Source organism: Phaethon aethereus (assembly GCF_964289735.1).
Source record: "Phaethon aethereus genome assembly, chromosome: 2".
Classification (NCBI taxonomy): Eukaryota; Metazoa; Chordata; class Aves; order Phaethontiformes; family Phaethontidae; genus Phaethon; species Phaethon aethereus.
The window spans coordinates 154,358,758-154,375,507 of NC_138582.1; the positions used below are offsets into that span (position 1 = coordinate 154,358,758).

Genomic DNA, 16,750 nt, shown 5'->3' on the forward strand with positions numbered 1-16,750 from the left:
GCGGGCGCGGGGGCTGCCCCGCGCGGCCAGAAAGCAAACCGCCTGGCAGGGTTGGTAAAAGACGGTGCATGGGGCAGAGGAAAGGAAGAAAGGAGGATGAGAGAGAAATAACCCCAAGGAAAGGATTTTCATTCTGTTTGTTCGAGCGCAGATTTGAAGTCTTTCTTTGGACAAAGTCCCTGGACTTGTAGGATGTGACTCAGTGTGCGTGCCGGTAATTGTGTAAAAGGCTGATGTGCAAACCGGGGCTAAGGGTTAGGGAGTTTGGATATGGCTTCCCAACAGCGATGAGGTCACTGCACATCACGGCTTCTGCTCAGAGGCCGACCAGCACCAGGGTAAGAGCCGAGATGTCTGAGCAGCTGAAGCATGTAACCCTTCCCTTAGTAGGTCACATTTGTCAGCTTTCCAGTTCCCGCAGGACACCTGACCTTTCACCACTAATATATGAAAACTGCAAAGCGGCGGTGCCTGAAGCTCTGCGTTTTCCACATCTGCACCGATAAAACCTGTCTGTGGCCCGGGCTGCCCGGCACAGCCGCTGCGTACGTGCAAGCCTGCACGCCCAGGTGTTCAGACCCCAGCGGCAGGCGGGAGCAGCCCAGGGTCACCGGAGCCACCCATGGCACTACCTGCCGAGGAGCTGGCCTTGGATGTCTAACCGTGCTTTACTGCCTGCTTGCACCTTGTTTTTACCTTTCCTGCTCCGGATCCCAGCACGCAAGCACCCGCAGCCCTGCAGGAATGGGATCTCTCTGCTGGCTGCTTCTGCCACTGCTGGCCTCGCTGACCACGGTCACCAAAGCCAAGGTGTTCAGCCGGTGCGAGCTGGCTCACCTGCTCCAGGAAGAGGGGCTGGATGGCTATGGTGGCTACAGACTCGCCAACTGTGAGTTTCAGTCCCCTGTCTGCCCACAGCCTTTCCTTCCCGGCTGCCGCTGTCCCTGTGGATGGCAGCCGTGGCACGGCCTCTGTGCCTTCTGCCCCTGCCCAGGGCTCTGCATGGCCTTTTACGAGAGCACCATCAACACCGCAGCACAGAGCATCAATGCAGACGGCAGCACTGACTATGGCATCTTCCAGATCAGCAGCCAGCTGTGGTGCACCGACGACCGCAGCCCCTCGGATAACTGCTGCAGGATGGCTTGCAGGGGTACCATGGCACTGCTTCTCTGGGACCAGCCCCAGGAGCGGAGGCAATAGCCCAAAATCTCTGGCTCTGCCCAACTTCACCCTGTGGCCAAAATGGAACCACAAGGGCATGTGGGGCCAGCCTGGGCAACTCAATGCCTGTGGCTGCAGGAAGCTGGGGGTGATGAATGGCCAGGTCTAGATCCCCTTTTGGTCTGCGCAGGGTGTGGGTAGCCCCACTGAATCCTGAGGCTGGGGAGTGAGAGGCATGGCCATTACCAGAGGTATTTTTCCCAGGCACTGCAGTACTGGTGCCCCAAAGCCATCCCCAGAGTTTTATCTTGCATCTCTGGGCCAGCTCCCTTCCCTTGCCCTGCATCCATCCTTTCCTCTTCTGGGATACTAGGGACCCCAGGGCTCTCTGGGTGTTTCAGCTGTGGGTGGAAGACAGGCAGTCCTGATTTGGGTGGGTTGTGATGTGGGGCTGAATGAGATAAATGCATCCCCCTGGTTGTGGAGTGAGTAGCTGGGAAAATGATCACCCAAGGCTGTACTACTGTCAGGCAGATCCAGGTCTGGGCTCGGGGTCTATCACCAGAGGGGACCTCCTAGGTGGACATGGGAAGGGCTTTGCTGTGTCTGACCAGTAGACATCCTGCTATATGAGAAAACCCAAGGTTTGGGAGGCTGGGGTTGGACCTCCTGTTCCTGTTCAGTCCAAAACCTCCTTTTCCAGGTAGGCAGAAAAGCTCCCTAATGGCTTTTTACCCAGCAGAGCAAGCAGGAAGGGATTGAAATATCATAAGCATAGATGGGTCTGCCTCCCATTCCCCCCCGCTTCCATCTCTCTCTCACACTGATTACAGAGGCAGGCACACCGGCATTTGTGAGGGAAAACACATTCACGGTTGTTGCTGGCCATGCAGAAGCAGATGGGGGTGTCTGCTCGGCAGAGGTGAGGCTGACGGCAGCCCGGCAGTGGGGACAGCGAGCAGCGCCTGGCCCACAGCTGCCCAGGGCTGCTCGAGCGCCCGGCCCCGCTGCGCCCGGCGGGGAGACCTGCTCCGGGCTGGTGTCCTGCCCTCGAGTGAGCTCACAGGGCTGTGCCGCTTTCCCACAGATCTGCTATCGAGTAACATAACTGATGATGTCATCTGTGCCAAAAGAATTGTGAGAAACCCACAAGGAATGGATGCCTGGTGAGGGCCTTCGGGGCCTGTTTCTTTGGCAGGGCACGTGTGTGCTCCTGAAGGGGCATGGCTGCCCTTTGCCTGGCTGCCATACAAAGGCAGCACAGCCCCACCAGAGAGGGGGAACCACAACGTCAAGGCTTTGCAAATGGGTGGGAATGGGAAGACAAACTTGCACCATTTCGGTCTCCGCAAAGCATCTCGGGAGAGGGTAGGGAGGAAGAATCAGGGAAAAAATGTTTCAGAAAAAAATCTCGTGTGAAAAGTAGGTGGTCAGTAAACAGCCCGCCTGTTAGTAGGTTAGCCCTTGAAGATTTCTCTCTGTCTTAGACTTTCAAAGCCCTTCAAAGAGCTCCTTCCCCCACTTTTAGCTGTCTCTTATCTCAGCTGGCAGCACCTAGCATGGAAGCAATTCTTCCCAGAGCATTTGAGAGCATTAATCACCAAAATATCCTGATGGATCTCGATGACAGCCCTTGCTTGGTGAGGCCATGAGCCATCCCTGGGACTCTAGGCTGCTATAACATAGGAGGTCTGTGAAGGCAGAGTAACCAACAGGCTGAGAAAACAGAAGTGGGAGTAGAAGACAATTCCACCGATCATATAAATATGTGGTTGTCTGAAGTCCCAAGGCATTTTGTGCAAAAATAGTGGTGTTAACCACTGAATCCTGAAAACATTCCAAGTTGAGGGACAAGATTCTGCCTTCAGATTCCCCCCACCCGCTCCCCGCCATTGCAGATGGTCTCATTAGCCATTTTTGCTTCCTGTGGTGGGCTGCTGCGAAGCCTGGCTCACCGCAAAAGCAGCAGCGTTTCCAAGTAGAGATGAGGTAAGTCATTTGTGCGCCATACAGAGCAAACGGTCTTGGGGCCCCCGTGGAGAGCGTTGCTGTTGCATGGTCTGCTGCGCACTCAACACGCTGCGCTCAGCTGCGACATCCCAGCGAAGGAGGGACCCTTGCAGTGGCAGGAGCTGGCAGGACCTGGCAGGACCTGCCACTGCAATTCATTGTTCCCAGCCAGGACTTAGAGCTCAGGTGGCATCAGGGGACAGCCATGGCTGCACTCCTCAATGCAAGATGCTCAGTCAGAGTTGGAGGGTCTGCAAGCCCTTCTCCAGGGCCAAGTGATGGAAGGTCCCTCATTGGGAAGGACCCTACACAAACCACAGCCTGCTCATACTGGATATGAATTATATCAGTCTAGCACCTAAATAGTCTCTCTTTGCTTCTTCTGTCCTCAGGGAGGGCTGGGCAATGCACTGCAAGGGACGAGACATGTCTGAGTGGGTAGAAGGATGTGACCTGTGAGAAAGTCCCCAGCTTAGCTCCGCTGTGGATGTCGGGGGCTGCTTCTCCTCTTCTGCAAGGGGAGAGCTTCCCCCTCGCTGCACTACACTTCTCAATCAGTATTTGCAAACCCAATGCATTCCACAAGGTATAAAATAACTTTAACAATATACCATGTCTTTTTTAAAAACAACCACAAACTCAACTTTCCAGTTTCACATGTGATTTAGGGTCTGGCCCCAAAAGATTTTCCCCAGGGGCTTTTTTTTGCATGTTTGAATGGGGTAAGGGGGTGAGGGTCAGGAGCTGGGTAGATAGCAATACCCTTGGGCACAGATGATTTCACTGGAGTTTTTAAAGGAACTCAAAAAAACTTCCCTTAAAGAGGGAAGACCTCAAAAAAGGATGCAAATCTGCAAGCTTTCCAACATATCTTATTTATATCTTTTTAAAAAAATGCAGCCAAGCACAGCCCGGGATCTTACTAAGTAAAACTTGTATCCACTCAGCGATCTAAGCTGTCCCTGTGGAAAGTCTGTGTTGCACGGCCCTTTCAGGACTGCCAGGGCAAAGGAGCCGAGCGAGCTCTCCTGCCTGCAGTGCAGCTTGTGCCATTACTGGCCGGTCCTGCAGCGGGACTCCCACAGCAGCCCCCAGCTGCACATAGAAGCTAGCCCTGTGCCAGCAGTGTTCCTCCACTGTGGAAAGGCCATAGTGCAGTGGAAGGCAATGTCTGGTGTGGGATATGGGAAAGGCTACAACTCGCAGCTGGGAGGACTCGAGGCAGGTACAGAGAGAGTTAAAGAGAAGTGGTGGTGGTGGTGGTGGCTGTCATCACAGATAAGTATAAGCTCTGTCGTTTTCTTTGAATGCTTGGGAAAGTACAAAAATACAAAGGAGTATTTTTTTATTATGTTTTGGTGGCTGTTCTTTTGTTTAAAAGGAGAAAAGAGAAAAAAATCAGAGCAACATATTTGTTGTCAGTAGATGGTGTGTGAATCAAAATCTTACCTTCTAACACTGCCGAGCTTTGAAATCCAAGCATCGGTCTAGAGATGTGAGCCAAGGGTGGACACATTAAATGTCTGATGATTGCCACTTCACCAACAAGATTTCATTCAAAACAAAATGCCAGATCCTAACAGAACATAAACTTTAATCTTTGGAAAATCCTATTCATTACAGATCTAAGGAAGATCTGGGGAAATTTCTATAAAGTACCAGGAACTGAGGCCAAAATTTTCATCTGTGACTTAGCTGCACATTTTCTGTTTTCTGGAGATGGTGGATATCCCAAGTACTTGAACATTAGTGCTGGAGTCTTGGAGCAGATATGGAAGCATAGGGGAACTGTGTTCACTTCTGGATGTGGTCGGCCACAGTTCTGTCAAACCACATCCCAAAGAAGCTCTGGTATCTTCCTCAGCAAAATACATAATTGACTCATGGCAGAGCTCTGAGGACACAGGGCAACTGCCCTGTGTAAGGTGTGACAGATAGACTGTCTCTTCTCTTTCACTTAGGTGTCCAGTCTCACTTTCACTTGGAAACCAAGTAAGGAACAACTGTATCCACCTGAAATCTCAAGAAAGGCAGGGAGTATGTTTTCCTTGTTTTTTTGATGAAAGCAAATTTTCCATTTAATTCTAGGAGGTAGTATTTGCAGGGGAAATTTGGTAATCCTTATGAAAAAACAGCATCCCACAACCTGCAGCCCCCCTGGTGACATGAGGGCTGCAGGTAATCTGGCATGCTGTCATGTCTGAGCACTGTAACTACTTGAGGACCTTGCCAGCACACATGGACAACAGGGATCATGAGATCATCTATAGGCACATTTTAGAGGAACAAGAAACCTCCTACCAAGATAGAAACAAATTAAATAAAGGGCCTGATCCTGTTTCCCCATGAATTTAAAGGAAGTTTTACCATTGATTTTAACAGCAAACAGGACTGACCTTGTAGGGCATGTCATCAAACAGCTCCAGATTGCTTGAGAGCATTTCAACACTTCCATTATAAGCCCCATCTTTCAAACTTAGACATAAATATTCACTTGGCAGAAATCTCAGCCTACAAGCAAATTAGGAGATTTGTTTTTAACATTTTTTCCACTCACAAAGAAAAAAATACAGAGAGACAAAGAGCTCTTCTTGGATATTTTTAAGTTAGTGCTGCAATGCAATAACATTTACCATCTTTGCACTACCCTACCTTAAAAAATGAATTTACTCATTCTTAAAGAAAAAAAATGTAAATTAAATTAATTAATTTATGTTGCAATCACTATTTTCAGCTGCAAGGGAGGTAAAGTGATACCAGGGGATCAGCCAGCCATCAGGAAGCCATTGCTAGAACAGGGACGGTCACTTAGCTGATGTGCTGTTTGTGGGCCATGAGAGCTTGCGAGCCATCAGGCCAGGGCTCACAGCAGCAAGAGCAGGGCTGTGTGTGACCAGAGCTGCTGGATGATCCATGTGCGTGCATGGGAATGGAGCAAGGCAGCTGGGGCTGTTGGAGTCAGTGTTATGTCCCATCCCAAAACCCAGCTGTGTGTTCATCCATCCACCCCTACAGTGAAGCTGAGAGGTGTGCTGTCATCTTCTGGAAAGCTCTTTGGGACCAAATTATCTGTGTAGCTGCTAAAAGGACTTGAAAGCGTTGGTATGAGGTTCGTGAGGTCAGAGAGGAGAGCTGGTCCTCTGCTCTATGATCTCCTCCATGATCTCCAGCCCCACACCCCTAACTCCAACGAACAAAACCAGGGGTGCCAGATTCAGCTGCACTGTGAACGCAAGAGACACCCTGGACCAACACATCCCTGCCAAAGGTACCGCTGCAAACTCAGTTTCTCTGTTTACTTTGCTACTGGCCAAATGCCACTACCTTCTTCCAACCTGAGCACATAGCCAGATTTTTGGATCCTGCAGATTATAGTTATTAGGAGAAGAAACTGAAGATTAATTTAGCTATTTCCTCAATGCAAACCCCTTTCTTTACAGACTTATAGTGTACCGGACACGTGACGACTCACGGAACCAGGGACAATTATTTGTTCCCAATACAAAATGAAATTTCTTCTGGTGGCCTCCCAAATTGCTCCTTCTGTCAAAGCTGCTCTGTGTGGTCTGGCATGCCAGCTACCAGCCTGCCTCTCCTCTGCATCTGCTTCTGGGATGGCTTCTGCACTCCCTGCATCCCTCTTCTACACACACACACCTCCCTGGACACACACCCCACCATCACAAGTCCCCTGGCTGTGCAGGCTGGGGGCTGGTACTTGCCATCAGCTGCGGAGCAGCTCCTCTCCAGGCTCTCCTGGCTGGTGTCCTGCTGTTACAGCTACTGATCCCAGAGCTTACATGAAGAAACACAATTGTTTTTACACACATCCCGAGGAGAGGCTGGCAACTTCAGTGTAATTTAACCTAAACCAGGATAAGATACTAAATATTGCTGTGTTTGCATAAGGATGAAGTAAGGTGAGTAAAGCAGAAGATGTTGAGGAAAGAAACACTTGTATAATTCACAAAGAGGGGAAATATTGAAAAGGTACAAAGTTTTGTAGTTTGGCCATCTTCACTGAAAAATAATACATTGTTACAGAGACTGGCGAATCTGTTTAATTCTTTCAAATGGTTTAATCTCCGAACACTCATTTAATCTCCAAAACCTCACCCGTATTCACGGCCTGTGTTCCTGTGCCAGTGGTGTTAAACAGGGGAACCTGGTCTCACGCACTCAGCTGTGTGTGGAGCCAGCCTAGCACACAATCCGTGTTTCTGTTCACCACTGCTACGTCCAAGAGATCTCTCTGGGACTGAGGAGCTTAATCTGGTGGCCCAATCGAAAAGATCAAGGGATGACGTGATTACGAAGCGTAAGTACCATCACAGGCAGAAATTCTGGGCACGGCTCTTTAATCCAGGGGAGAAAAGCATAACAAGAACCGATGGCTGGGACTTAACTCCAGTCAAGTTCAACTGAGAAACGAGTTATAAACTTTTAATCAGTGAAAGGAGATTAATAACCAGAATAAACAAGCAGAAGAAATGGTGGCTTCTCCAGATCCTGACACCTCCCAACAGAGACCAGATGCTTTTCTGGGTCTGCAGTGGTGGAAGGCAGTTCCTGGGGCTCTGCCAAAGGGGACAGGGGTGAAATCCTGCAGTCAGGTGTCAGCAAAGGCAACTCGCTCACCCCAGGCTGGATCAGGCTCAGACTCTACCCTGCTCCAGATCAGCTTTGTGACACTTGCCATGCCTCTCTGGACGAGACAGCTCGCCAGCTCTGGTCCACAGCTTATTGCGCCATCGCCAGTACCTGCTGCATGTCCTGCCTCCATGGAGCAGGGCTCAGTGCCATCCCATGGGGACCAGCCTGTCACTTTGCTGCTTGCTGCTTTCTGTGACCCCTCCACCCGCCATCCACAGGGCAAGGGAGAGATGGCCAGTCCTGCTGATGCTGACAGGGTCCCATGGACTCCTAAGGGAAGGAGGGGAAAAGACCATCCTGGACATCTAATAGCTGGAAGCGAGGGAGACTTAAGGGCCCCTGGGTTCAGTATTTTTGTCTAACTTGCATGGCAGTGGGAAGTATCATTCATGCTTTGGATCTCAGACATTGAATTTCCAAGGTTGTTAGAGAACTAGTGAGTGTGGTTTTACTAAAGAACCTTGAAACTGAACCTGGTCCTTTTTTCCTGGGCATCAGCACCTTGCTGAAAATGTAGACTTTCTAATGCTAAGGGGTGTGCCACTGTGTGGCTCTCAAAAGGTATTTGAAAATCACATTTGGCCCTCAGTGAGGAAGGGATGATCTAATGGACTCTTCTGGCCCGATGTCTATGAATCCTTTCACATTTTCCCAGGGCACCCAGTGTGTTTCTGCATGACTCTTCTGCAGCAGTGGTGGGCAGGGGCTGCTGTTCCTGCAAGGAGCACCGTCCCCATCCACCTGCAGCCCATCCCGCCCTCCTGCCCCAGGCGCTAATTCCCACTTGGCTGGACCATGTCCTGCCTCCCTCCAGCTGAGACCCCCTGGCTAATGCAACCGGGGCTGCTGCAAGCCATCTCAGGGAAATTACTTCAGATTTGTGCCAGATTCATTTCTCCCTTAAGGTCTCAGGACACTTTCTGTCCTGAACTGCTTCTTTCCACATGCTGATTTTTTTTAACTGTTCTGGGCTGATGTCATCCATGCTGGTCTCAGCTAGAGGAGTAATCTTTGTGGAAACTTTGAACAAAATCCCTTCAGTGTCTTTCAAATTGTGGGAGACTGGTAAAATAGACTTATATAATTATTAAAAGGATAATCAGTTCTTTTGGCAATGCTACAAGAAAATAGATGATGTTGAAAGGTTACCAGTAAGACAATCCTTCTGGAGGGGTTGTACTGTGCTTAGTTGAAGGAATTAAATAAAATAACTGCATGAGATGTCCCATGGCCTGGAATCTGCTCTAACTTTTAATGAAGACAAAGAAACTCAACTCATAGGCAGTATTGCTGCATAGTTTTATTGGGTTTTACATAAGACAGCAGCTCTGTGATGGCTGTTTGGATCATTTTCATGAAGGAGTTTGTAAATGGAATAACAATCAAACACATTTCTGCTATTAAAAGATACAAACCACAAAAATATTCAAAAACCCAAGAACCAATCTCATTCCCTTACTTGCTTAATGTTAGGCTACAAGAAAATCCATGTGGGAAAAAGTAAACAGAATTTACAGGTGAGATTGCCAGCAAGCCTGGCCGATTTTCTGCACTGATTGATACAGTCTATGCTGGTACCACTGCTAATCAGACCCGTTTGTAAACGTACTGCCCTTGCATTGCACAGTGGTACTAGCTAAATAATGCTCCCATGGAAGACAAAACTAGACCCATTAATATCATCCACAGACAATTTTGTTCTTTAAAAATGCAAAATATAGTGTAGACAAACAAGAAAACAATCAGAGTATTTGTGCCATAATTGAACTCCACAATTAAAATAACAAAGAAAGAAAAGTGCAAAATGTGATGCTGTTGCAGCATATCTCATAGCAGCAGTGCACATGGCAGTTCCAGTTCTACAGTTAAATCCATAACAGCCAGTTGTTTGTTGGAAGCACTATTATCTAGAGCTTAAAATGTGCTGGTGATGCCTTCATGTCAGCATTTTCTGACTATTAGCGACTTCATTGTGCTGCTCAAAGTTTTTTACACAGTATTTTACACAGACCCTTAGGGGAAATTCCATTCCCCTTATTAAAAAATTGTGGCTCTTTTATTTTCCTTATCTCTGCCATCCATTTCCTTTTGTTTCTCAATGCATTGCTGCAAATCACAAAGACATTTCCTTGTCTGCTTTACTTTGGACCCCTTTAATGAAAGCTCCTACATAGTCAAAGTCACAGGATTCATTTCGTGAAGTGAACTGGTTTTGCTGAAGGGTCACAGTTGGAGATTTAGCATTTCAGAAAGGCAAAAGATCTAAAGGCAGGAGAAATAGACAACAGTTTTTACAAGATATCAGATAAACATGCAGTAATACAGAATGAAATTCAGCTCAGTGTGATCCGTCTTAACTACAACCAGGTGATTGGAGCCAGCCTCTCAGAAAAGTGAGCCTCGCTTCTCTTGCCTCATTAGTCTGTTTTCTGTGACATGATGTCATGGCCAGGAGGTACTTTGTAGTCACCAATGCAGGGCTACAAGGAATGGTGTAACATAAGAGAGAGAAAAACACGAGAGCAAAAACATTTCCCTGTTCCCTTGCTCGTAGATGCTACTCAGGCTGCTGCTCAGCAGGCAGCAGCAGATCAGACTTTCTGACCCTGGGAAAGAGTGGTCATTGCCCATTTGCTTTCACCAGGAGCAAAAAGTTTGAATAGCCAAAGTTTCTCAAGAAATAGAAAGTTCTAGTAAATGTCTGTGTAAAATACATTTTTCTGACATTGACAATGCAAAGTATTTTGACATTCTCAGACCAAAAGGCTGTGTTTGGTTGTGTTCCTTTGAGTTGCTGTGGCTGCTGCTAGGACCTGGCATTTAGGTTCCTCATTTCCCCAGCTCTCATGTGAGGGCCAGGCTCCTCACCAGGGTACATGTCACTATGTAAGCCATGACCAAACAGCTCCTAGAAAGCTCTCCCCCTCAGAGGGGCTGCATGAGCATTGGAAGAGATCTTCCAGGAAGGGGCCTCATCCATGTCATCATCAAGCAGACTCAAGACACATGTCCCACTACAGGTTCAACAAGCTGAAAAGTCTTGTTCTGAAGAAGATTGAAATGAAATGTTTTATTTTATTTCCCACCTAAATTCAGTAGAAAAGTGCTCACCAGGACCAGCTTTTTGGCCCTAGGATCTAGGCTGCTGTAAAGGGGCACAGCCCAGGGTGTCTGAGTCTCAAGAGGAAGGAGCTTAGGGAGTAGGAGATAAGCAGTGGGGCTGCTGGTGTCAGCCTTATGCCTTTTCATGTGGACTACGGTGTACTTTTAGGCAGAGTTAAGCATTTAGAGTGGGATTCTGCTCTAAAGTAGATACCTCTTGCTGGTTCAGCCGAATAATACGCAGAGCTCCCTGGACTCAATTTAGTGGTTAAACACAGGCACAAAGAAACATTGGAAATATTGGGAGTTTACTGTGTGCCGTCCAGCTGCAGATCTGTGAGCGTCCGATTCTCCATAGGTCCTGCACGATACGTCCCAGCCAGTGCAGATACACCGATATCCAAGATCATCTCCAGTGCCACTAGCTGGCCATATTTAGGCAAATGACACAAACTCTGTTGACCACCTTGACTGGGTCTCCATTGACTATAATGAGAGTTTAGATGCGTAGTGTTCAGACATTTACATTTAACTGCCTGCACGTGGATGTCTAAATCGTGTATGGAACTGCAGGGTGACTGAATGAGGAAAAATACTGTCAGTAACCCAAACCACTGCAAGAAGAGCACTCACAAATTTGAGGGTGACTTGAACGAAACACTGCCATTCCCCCCCAAAAGCAAAGAGCAGCTCCTGGATTTTGCTTAGTTTTTGTCCCCCAAAGGACCTCATTGATTCTACTGTGGATTTTTTTCCCTACAAATTATACAGAGGAGGGTTTTAGTAAGGGTTTGAACCTCATGGTGCTCTGACTGGCTTAATCAGTTCCCTGTTCAACATTCCATGTCCTTCAAAATCAGCATGCAGGTTTGTGAGAGACATACCTCTGGCACGAAATTAATCAAATGCAGAGGCCAAGTTCTCCAAAAGTAGGTGGTTTCCTCAAAACATACTTTTGAGTCTTCGTCATTCTTGCCATAATTTCCAAAGTTTGGACTTCTCAAAATTTGCCATGACTAACTTACGTTTACACTAATCAGTGTATAAGTCAAGAAATTGCAATGTTCTCCTCCAAGACAGATGTAAGCAGTGAATGAGCTGCTAACATCTCATTACACGCAACGATGTCATTATGTGGAAAATAACACAACAGGGATGCCTGAAGCAAGATTTTTAGCCACTGAGATCTGAGAACTTGGTCATAAAATATTGACTCAAATTGAAACAGTCAAGATGAAATTCAGTGTCTTAATACCAGCAACTCAGATACTACTAAACTGCATAGGCTTGTCATTCTCCTTGTTTCTTTAACGTGCTTAAATTGTATTGAGGTAATGGGAGTGGCATGGTTGGGAGCTTCAGACCTGTTTTAATTCAATTGTAACCTTGGCAAACTTCTACATTTTAACAGATCCTCCAATAACATGCTCCAAAACCCCATAGGAGCCTGCTAAACCTTGTAGGACCTGCCATTCACAGATGAAAATATACTCAGACAGGTAGTTAACAGAAGGGCTTGTTCTTTTGTGGAATCACTTGGAGTTTGGCACATACTGAAGTTCATCCCTCATAAACCTACGATACTGTAAATTCTGCAAACCCTGGACAACTAGGAAGAAACCTGAGCACACTTAGGCATCATATAACCTCAACTAGTGTATGTTTCCCCCTGCTCCGTTGGAGGTGAAGAACTGAAAAGAAGCGATGTTAGGTGTATCCAAGACTACACATTGTGTGGCAACGCAAGGATGTGAGCTCAGCTTTACACAGCAAACCGCTCTGGTTGCTGGAACATCTGTCTTCCTTTTATTTTATCTGTGCTCTCGATAGGCTTTATGTGAGGCAGAAGTTGTGGATGTCTGGGTCACCCGAGGGAGGTGCTGAGGCGCAGCTCAGCTGAATAAAATCTACAAGCTGGTTAAAATCCCACCGAGTGAAACACGAGTCTCTCCTGCTCTAAGCTAGTCTTTATTCTTAGACTGTCTTGCTTTCTCCAGGGAGGAAGAGCTACTGTAGTCCTCAGACTGAGGCCACTCCCAAGTTGTTCCAGCAGTCAGAGAGAGAAAAACTCATCCACTGCCTAAGAAAAATAAAAAACAGCACCAAGGGAAGGAGAGCCACAGGCTTGCTGCAATACAGCCCCTTGGGTGGGTACAGCTTGGGATGCTGCCTCTGTGGTGTGTGGTAGCAGGGCTCTTCATAGCTGCAGGGATGGAGCCTCTCTGAGTGTGTGTTGCTTGTCCTGAAGGGTGTCTGTCCCCTGTCTGGACAGCAAGGACTGCCACCACAGCCAGCTGCCCTCCTGGGACCTTTGCAAGTGAGCAGAAGAGAAATATTTACTGCTCCTCAAAACGAAGGATGCAGGCAGGGGATGACATGGAGAATATATGGACCCTTTATGCTTCTCCCTGACTGCTGTTTGGGCAGAGAGCCTATGGATGGATTAGGAGGGCTGCTTATGGAGTGGCTTACAGACACAAAGCACTCTGATTTTGGAAGGAGCTGCCTTTCCCTCGCAGCCTGGCAGGGCCAGGGTTTCTGGGCACTTTGCTTACCCAGGAGCCAAAGCCTGGGGAGGGAGATGGAGGCACGTGGCCCGGGGCACCAAGCCTTGCCCTGTGAGCACACACACAGCCCCAGTTCCCAACAGCTGCGTTCCTCATCTCGCCACACACATCCACAGGGGTGCAAAAGCCCAGAAATGGTTAAAATGCAGCAACATTTCTCACCAGTAATCCACATTTTTGAGGACAGGAGACAGGCAGGCAGACCTTCGGCCCTTTCCCCATGCACCTTTCCTTCACGCATATGCAAAAATCATTGTTACCAAGGGAGAAATCACAAAGATCTCCCTCTGCCGCAGAAAGAGCACATACGAAATAAAGCCTAAATTCACAGAGTAGTAAGAACTACTTTTCAAGGCAGTATCTTGTTACCAGCTAAAACAAACAGCTTGGTTATCACCAGGGGAACTGCCAGGCAGCTCAGAAGGGCAGATCGCAAAAGATTAAATAGTTGTCGGAAAAAAACAGAGAAGGAAAAGGGCTCTTTCTACAAAAGACTGCTTCAGCTGGAAATTAAAAGGAGCTAAGTGGGTAAAGGAGGATTACCCTCCCCGTGTGGCAGTTAATCCCAGGAGGAGAAGGGGAAGAAGATCTGCAGTGCTGGCCAGGGCTGCATCGACGACCACCGCGGGGCCGGGGCTGTCGCCGTCCCGGCCAGCCTGCACTTTTGAACCGTGCCGTTGAGTCAGGCCCTGCAGACCCACGGGAAGATGGAAACAGGATGACTGGACCTTTGAAGTTGCCAGGGTGTAATAGCGAGAGGAGACGAGAGAGCCTACGCTCACAGTAACCCACTGTCTCTCATCAGCAGCAGCACATTAATTTGCCGGGTGAGGATCGTGCAAGAGAAGCGACGGAGCGGCTTGTCAGGAAAAATGCACCAGGGAGGAGGCCCAGGGAGAGGAGGGGGCCGGGGGCCGGAGGGGGAGGGTGGGAAGGGGAGTTTGGAGAAAATTGCTCGAAATTACAGTATTCAGCTTTTGCTGACAGTATATCAAAGCCCAACTTCTGCCTTTATGATATTTAAATCCCTGCCGCTTCCCCAGAAAAACAGTATGGGCACAATAGAAACATTATGTGCTGGCGTGGGGAGGGGGAGCGCCGCTGAAATGGGACTCGCTTCGGGTTGGGATGCTGATCGGGACTTGGAGGGCCTGACGGCTCCACCGCGGAGACGAACAAAGTGCCCGTCTACAGCGACAGTGTCCTGAGGAGGCACTTTGAATCCATCTCCTGTTACACAGCTTGAAGCACACCCCCCCCGCCCTCACACCCCCCCACACACATACACATACCACCCTCACACACACACCCCCCTCACCCCACCCACCCCTCACACATATACACACACCACCCTCACACACACCCCCCCCCACACACACACCACCCTCACACCCCACACACACCCACACACACCCCCTCTCACACACACACACACCCCTCACACACACACACTCACACCCCCCTCACACACACACACACTCACACAAGGGAAACAACCCAGACATTGCACAAGGTAGGAGCACTGAAGATGCAGCAGCATTAAAATTAAATCGGGTGATAAATCATAACTGACAGCTCAGTAAGAGGATTAAAGCTCCTGCCAGGGATTTATGCCTTCTCCTCGTTACAGCGCTTTGGTCTCCCTCGTGGGATCAGCAGCCTCTTTACTGGCAGTGCCAAGTGCACCTTCAAAATGACCGCCACCTCCCTCGGCCGGCGGCTCCCAAGGGCCAGAAAGGAGCAAGAGAGGACACAAAACCCTCTTGAGGCAGAGCCCTGGGAGATGGGTCAGGGGGTGGCAGAGGTCCCGACCGTCCCAGAAGGATGTGAGCTGCAGGAGAAGGACAGGGAGATGCCAGGCAGTGCCTGGGAGAGGGCAGGTCCCTGGGAAGGGTGTGTGCCTCCAGGGGGGCCAGCATGGCAGCCCCGAAGCAGGTTTCACACACCCCCATGTGTTCACAGCCAGGCACTAGCTGCCAGGAAGAAGCTGTGTCAGAGCTCCTTGCTGGAGCCAAGTAACAGCCAAGTCCCACCAAAATCCTGAGCCAAGTGGCTTGTCAGAGATGTGCCTCCGAGCAGCCGAGCTGAGGGGCCAAGGAGAAGGTGGTTCCTCCTGGCAGGGGTTAACGTCAGGCTGGGGCAGCCTGTGCTGCCCGCACGAAGCTCGACTCCAAGGGATGGAACAAGTTAGCAAATGTTAGCTGGTAAATAAGTTATCTTCAAAGAACCGTGCAAACATCAACGCAGCTCTGCAAGACCCCGTGAGGGAGGCAGCTATCTTCCCCCTCTCCAGATGGCTGGAAGAGGTGGGGGTGCTCTCGTGGCTGCCGTCGGGAGAGCTTACATTTGCCAAGGGAATCTCTGCTGGAGCACGCTCACCCGGCGTCAGCTGCCAACCCCCAGCCAAGGGCTCAGCCCGTGAAACCATCTATTATCTTGAAGGCCCCATTTGCCAAATAACAACATCAAAGGCCTTTGTGTTCATAAGCTTAAACTGGTTCTTTATTAGAAAAACAACAGAGCTAGCATTTGAGCCTTGTGCAGACAGACTGGCTTTGCCACCTCCTTCCTGCCCCTGTGCTCCCAGGTTGGTGGCACCTTTCTTTCCCGGGATATGTACGGAGGAGCAGGGGATGATGAGGAATTAGGCTGGAAGCCAAAAGCACTGCCCACTCTGCGTGCAAACCTGCAACACCCTCCTGGAGGAAATTAAAGTTTCTTTCAGTAGGAAATCCAGTGGGGTTAACACCAGGGTTGCGTTTGGCCAAAGGATCAAAAGCCAGACATACATTTTACACTTCATTGTGTTTTACTGATACAGCTACAAGCCACAGAGGCAGAAAAAGATGAGCCTTGTCCCCACAGAGAGGGATGGGAGGTTAACCCCTCCTGTCACTTGAAAGGGGGCAAGCACACCCAGGTGCTCCTAATGCACAAGCCTTGAGGAAGCCTGACACCAAACGCCCTGTGCAAAGGTAAGCATAACCTTGCAGAGCAGGCACAGCATTCATTCCTCAGTCTTTCGGCCAAATGAATCGAAGGATGGGTAATGTGACAGAGAAGACTGTCAATGGGAAGGGGCGTGCTCAATTAGTGGCCTGAAGAATTACGAGGAAATACAAAAGTATCCCAACAAGACCAGAACAGGAGGTCTTCCCCCCAGCTGCCTTTCATCATCCCTTGTATATTCAAGAAAGATGTATTTCTGTGAATGTCTGCCTTGGAAAAATAAACTTTTTCCTCTGAATTGTCTG

At 48.9% G+C, this 16,750-nt stretch overlaps 1 protein-coding gene across 1 annotated transcript; it reads left to right on the plus strand.

Moving 5' to 3' along the window:
* Window positions 1–564: 564 nt before the first annotated feature.
* Window positions 565–3,633, plus strand: LOC309402662 (lysozyme C, milk isozyme-like; the record flags this gene model as incomplete). Its single annotated transcript, XM_081996523.1, has 4 exons — window positions 565–889; window positions 995–1,153; window positions 1,943–2,330; window positions 3,567–3,633. The coding sequence occupies exons 1-4, from the start codon at window positions 745–747 to the stop codon at window positions 3,631–3,633; spliced, it is 759 nt and encodes a 252-aa protein (XP_081852649.1). The 5' UTR covers window positions 565–744.
* Between the last annotated feature and the right edge of the window lie 13,117 nt (window positions 3,634–16,750).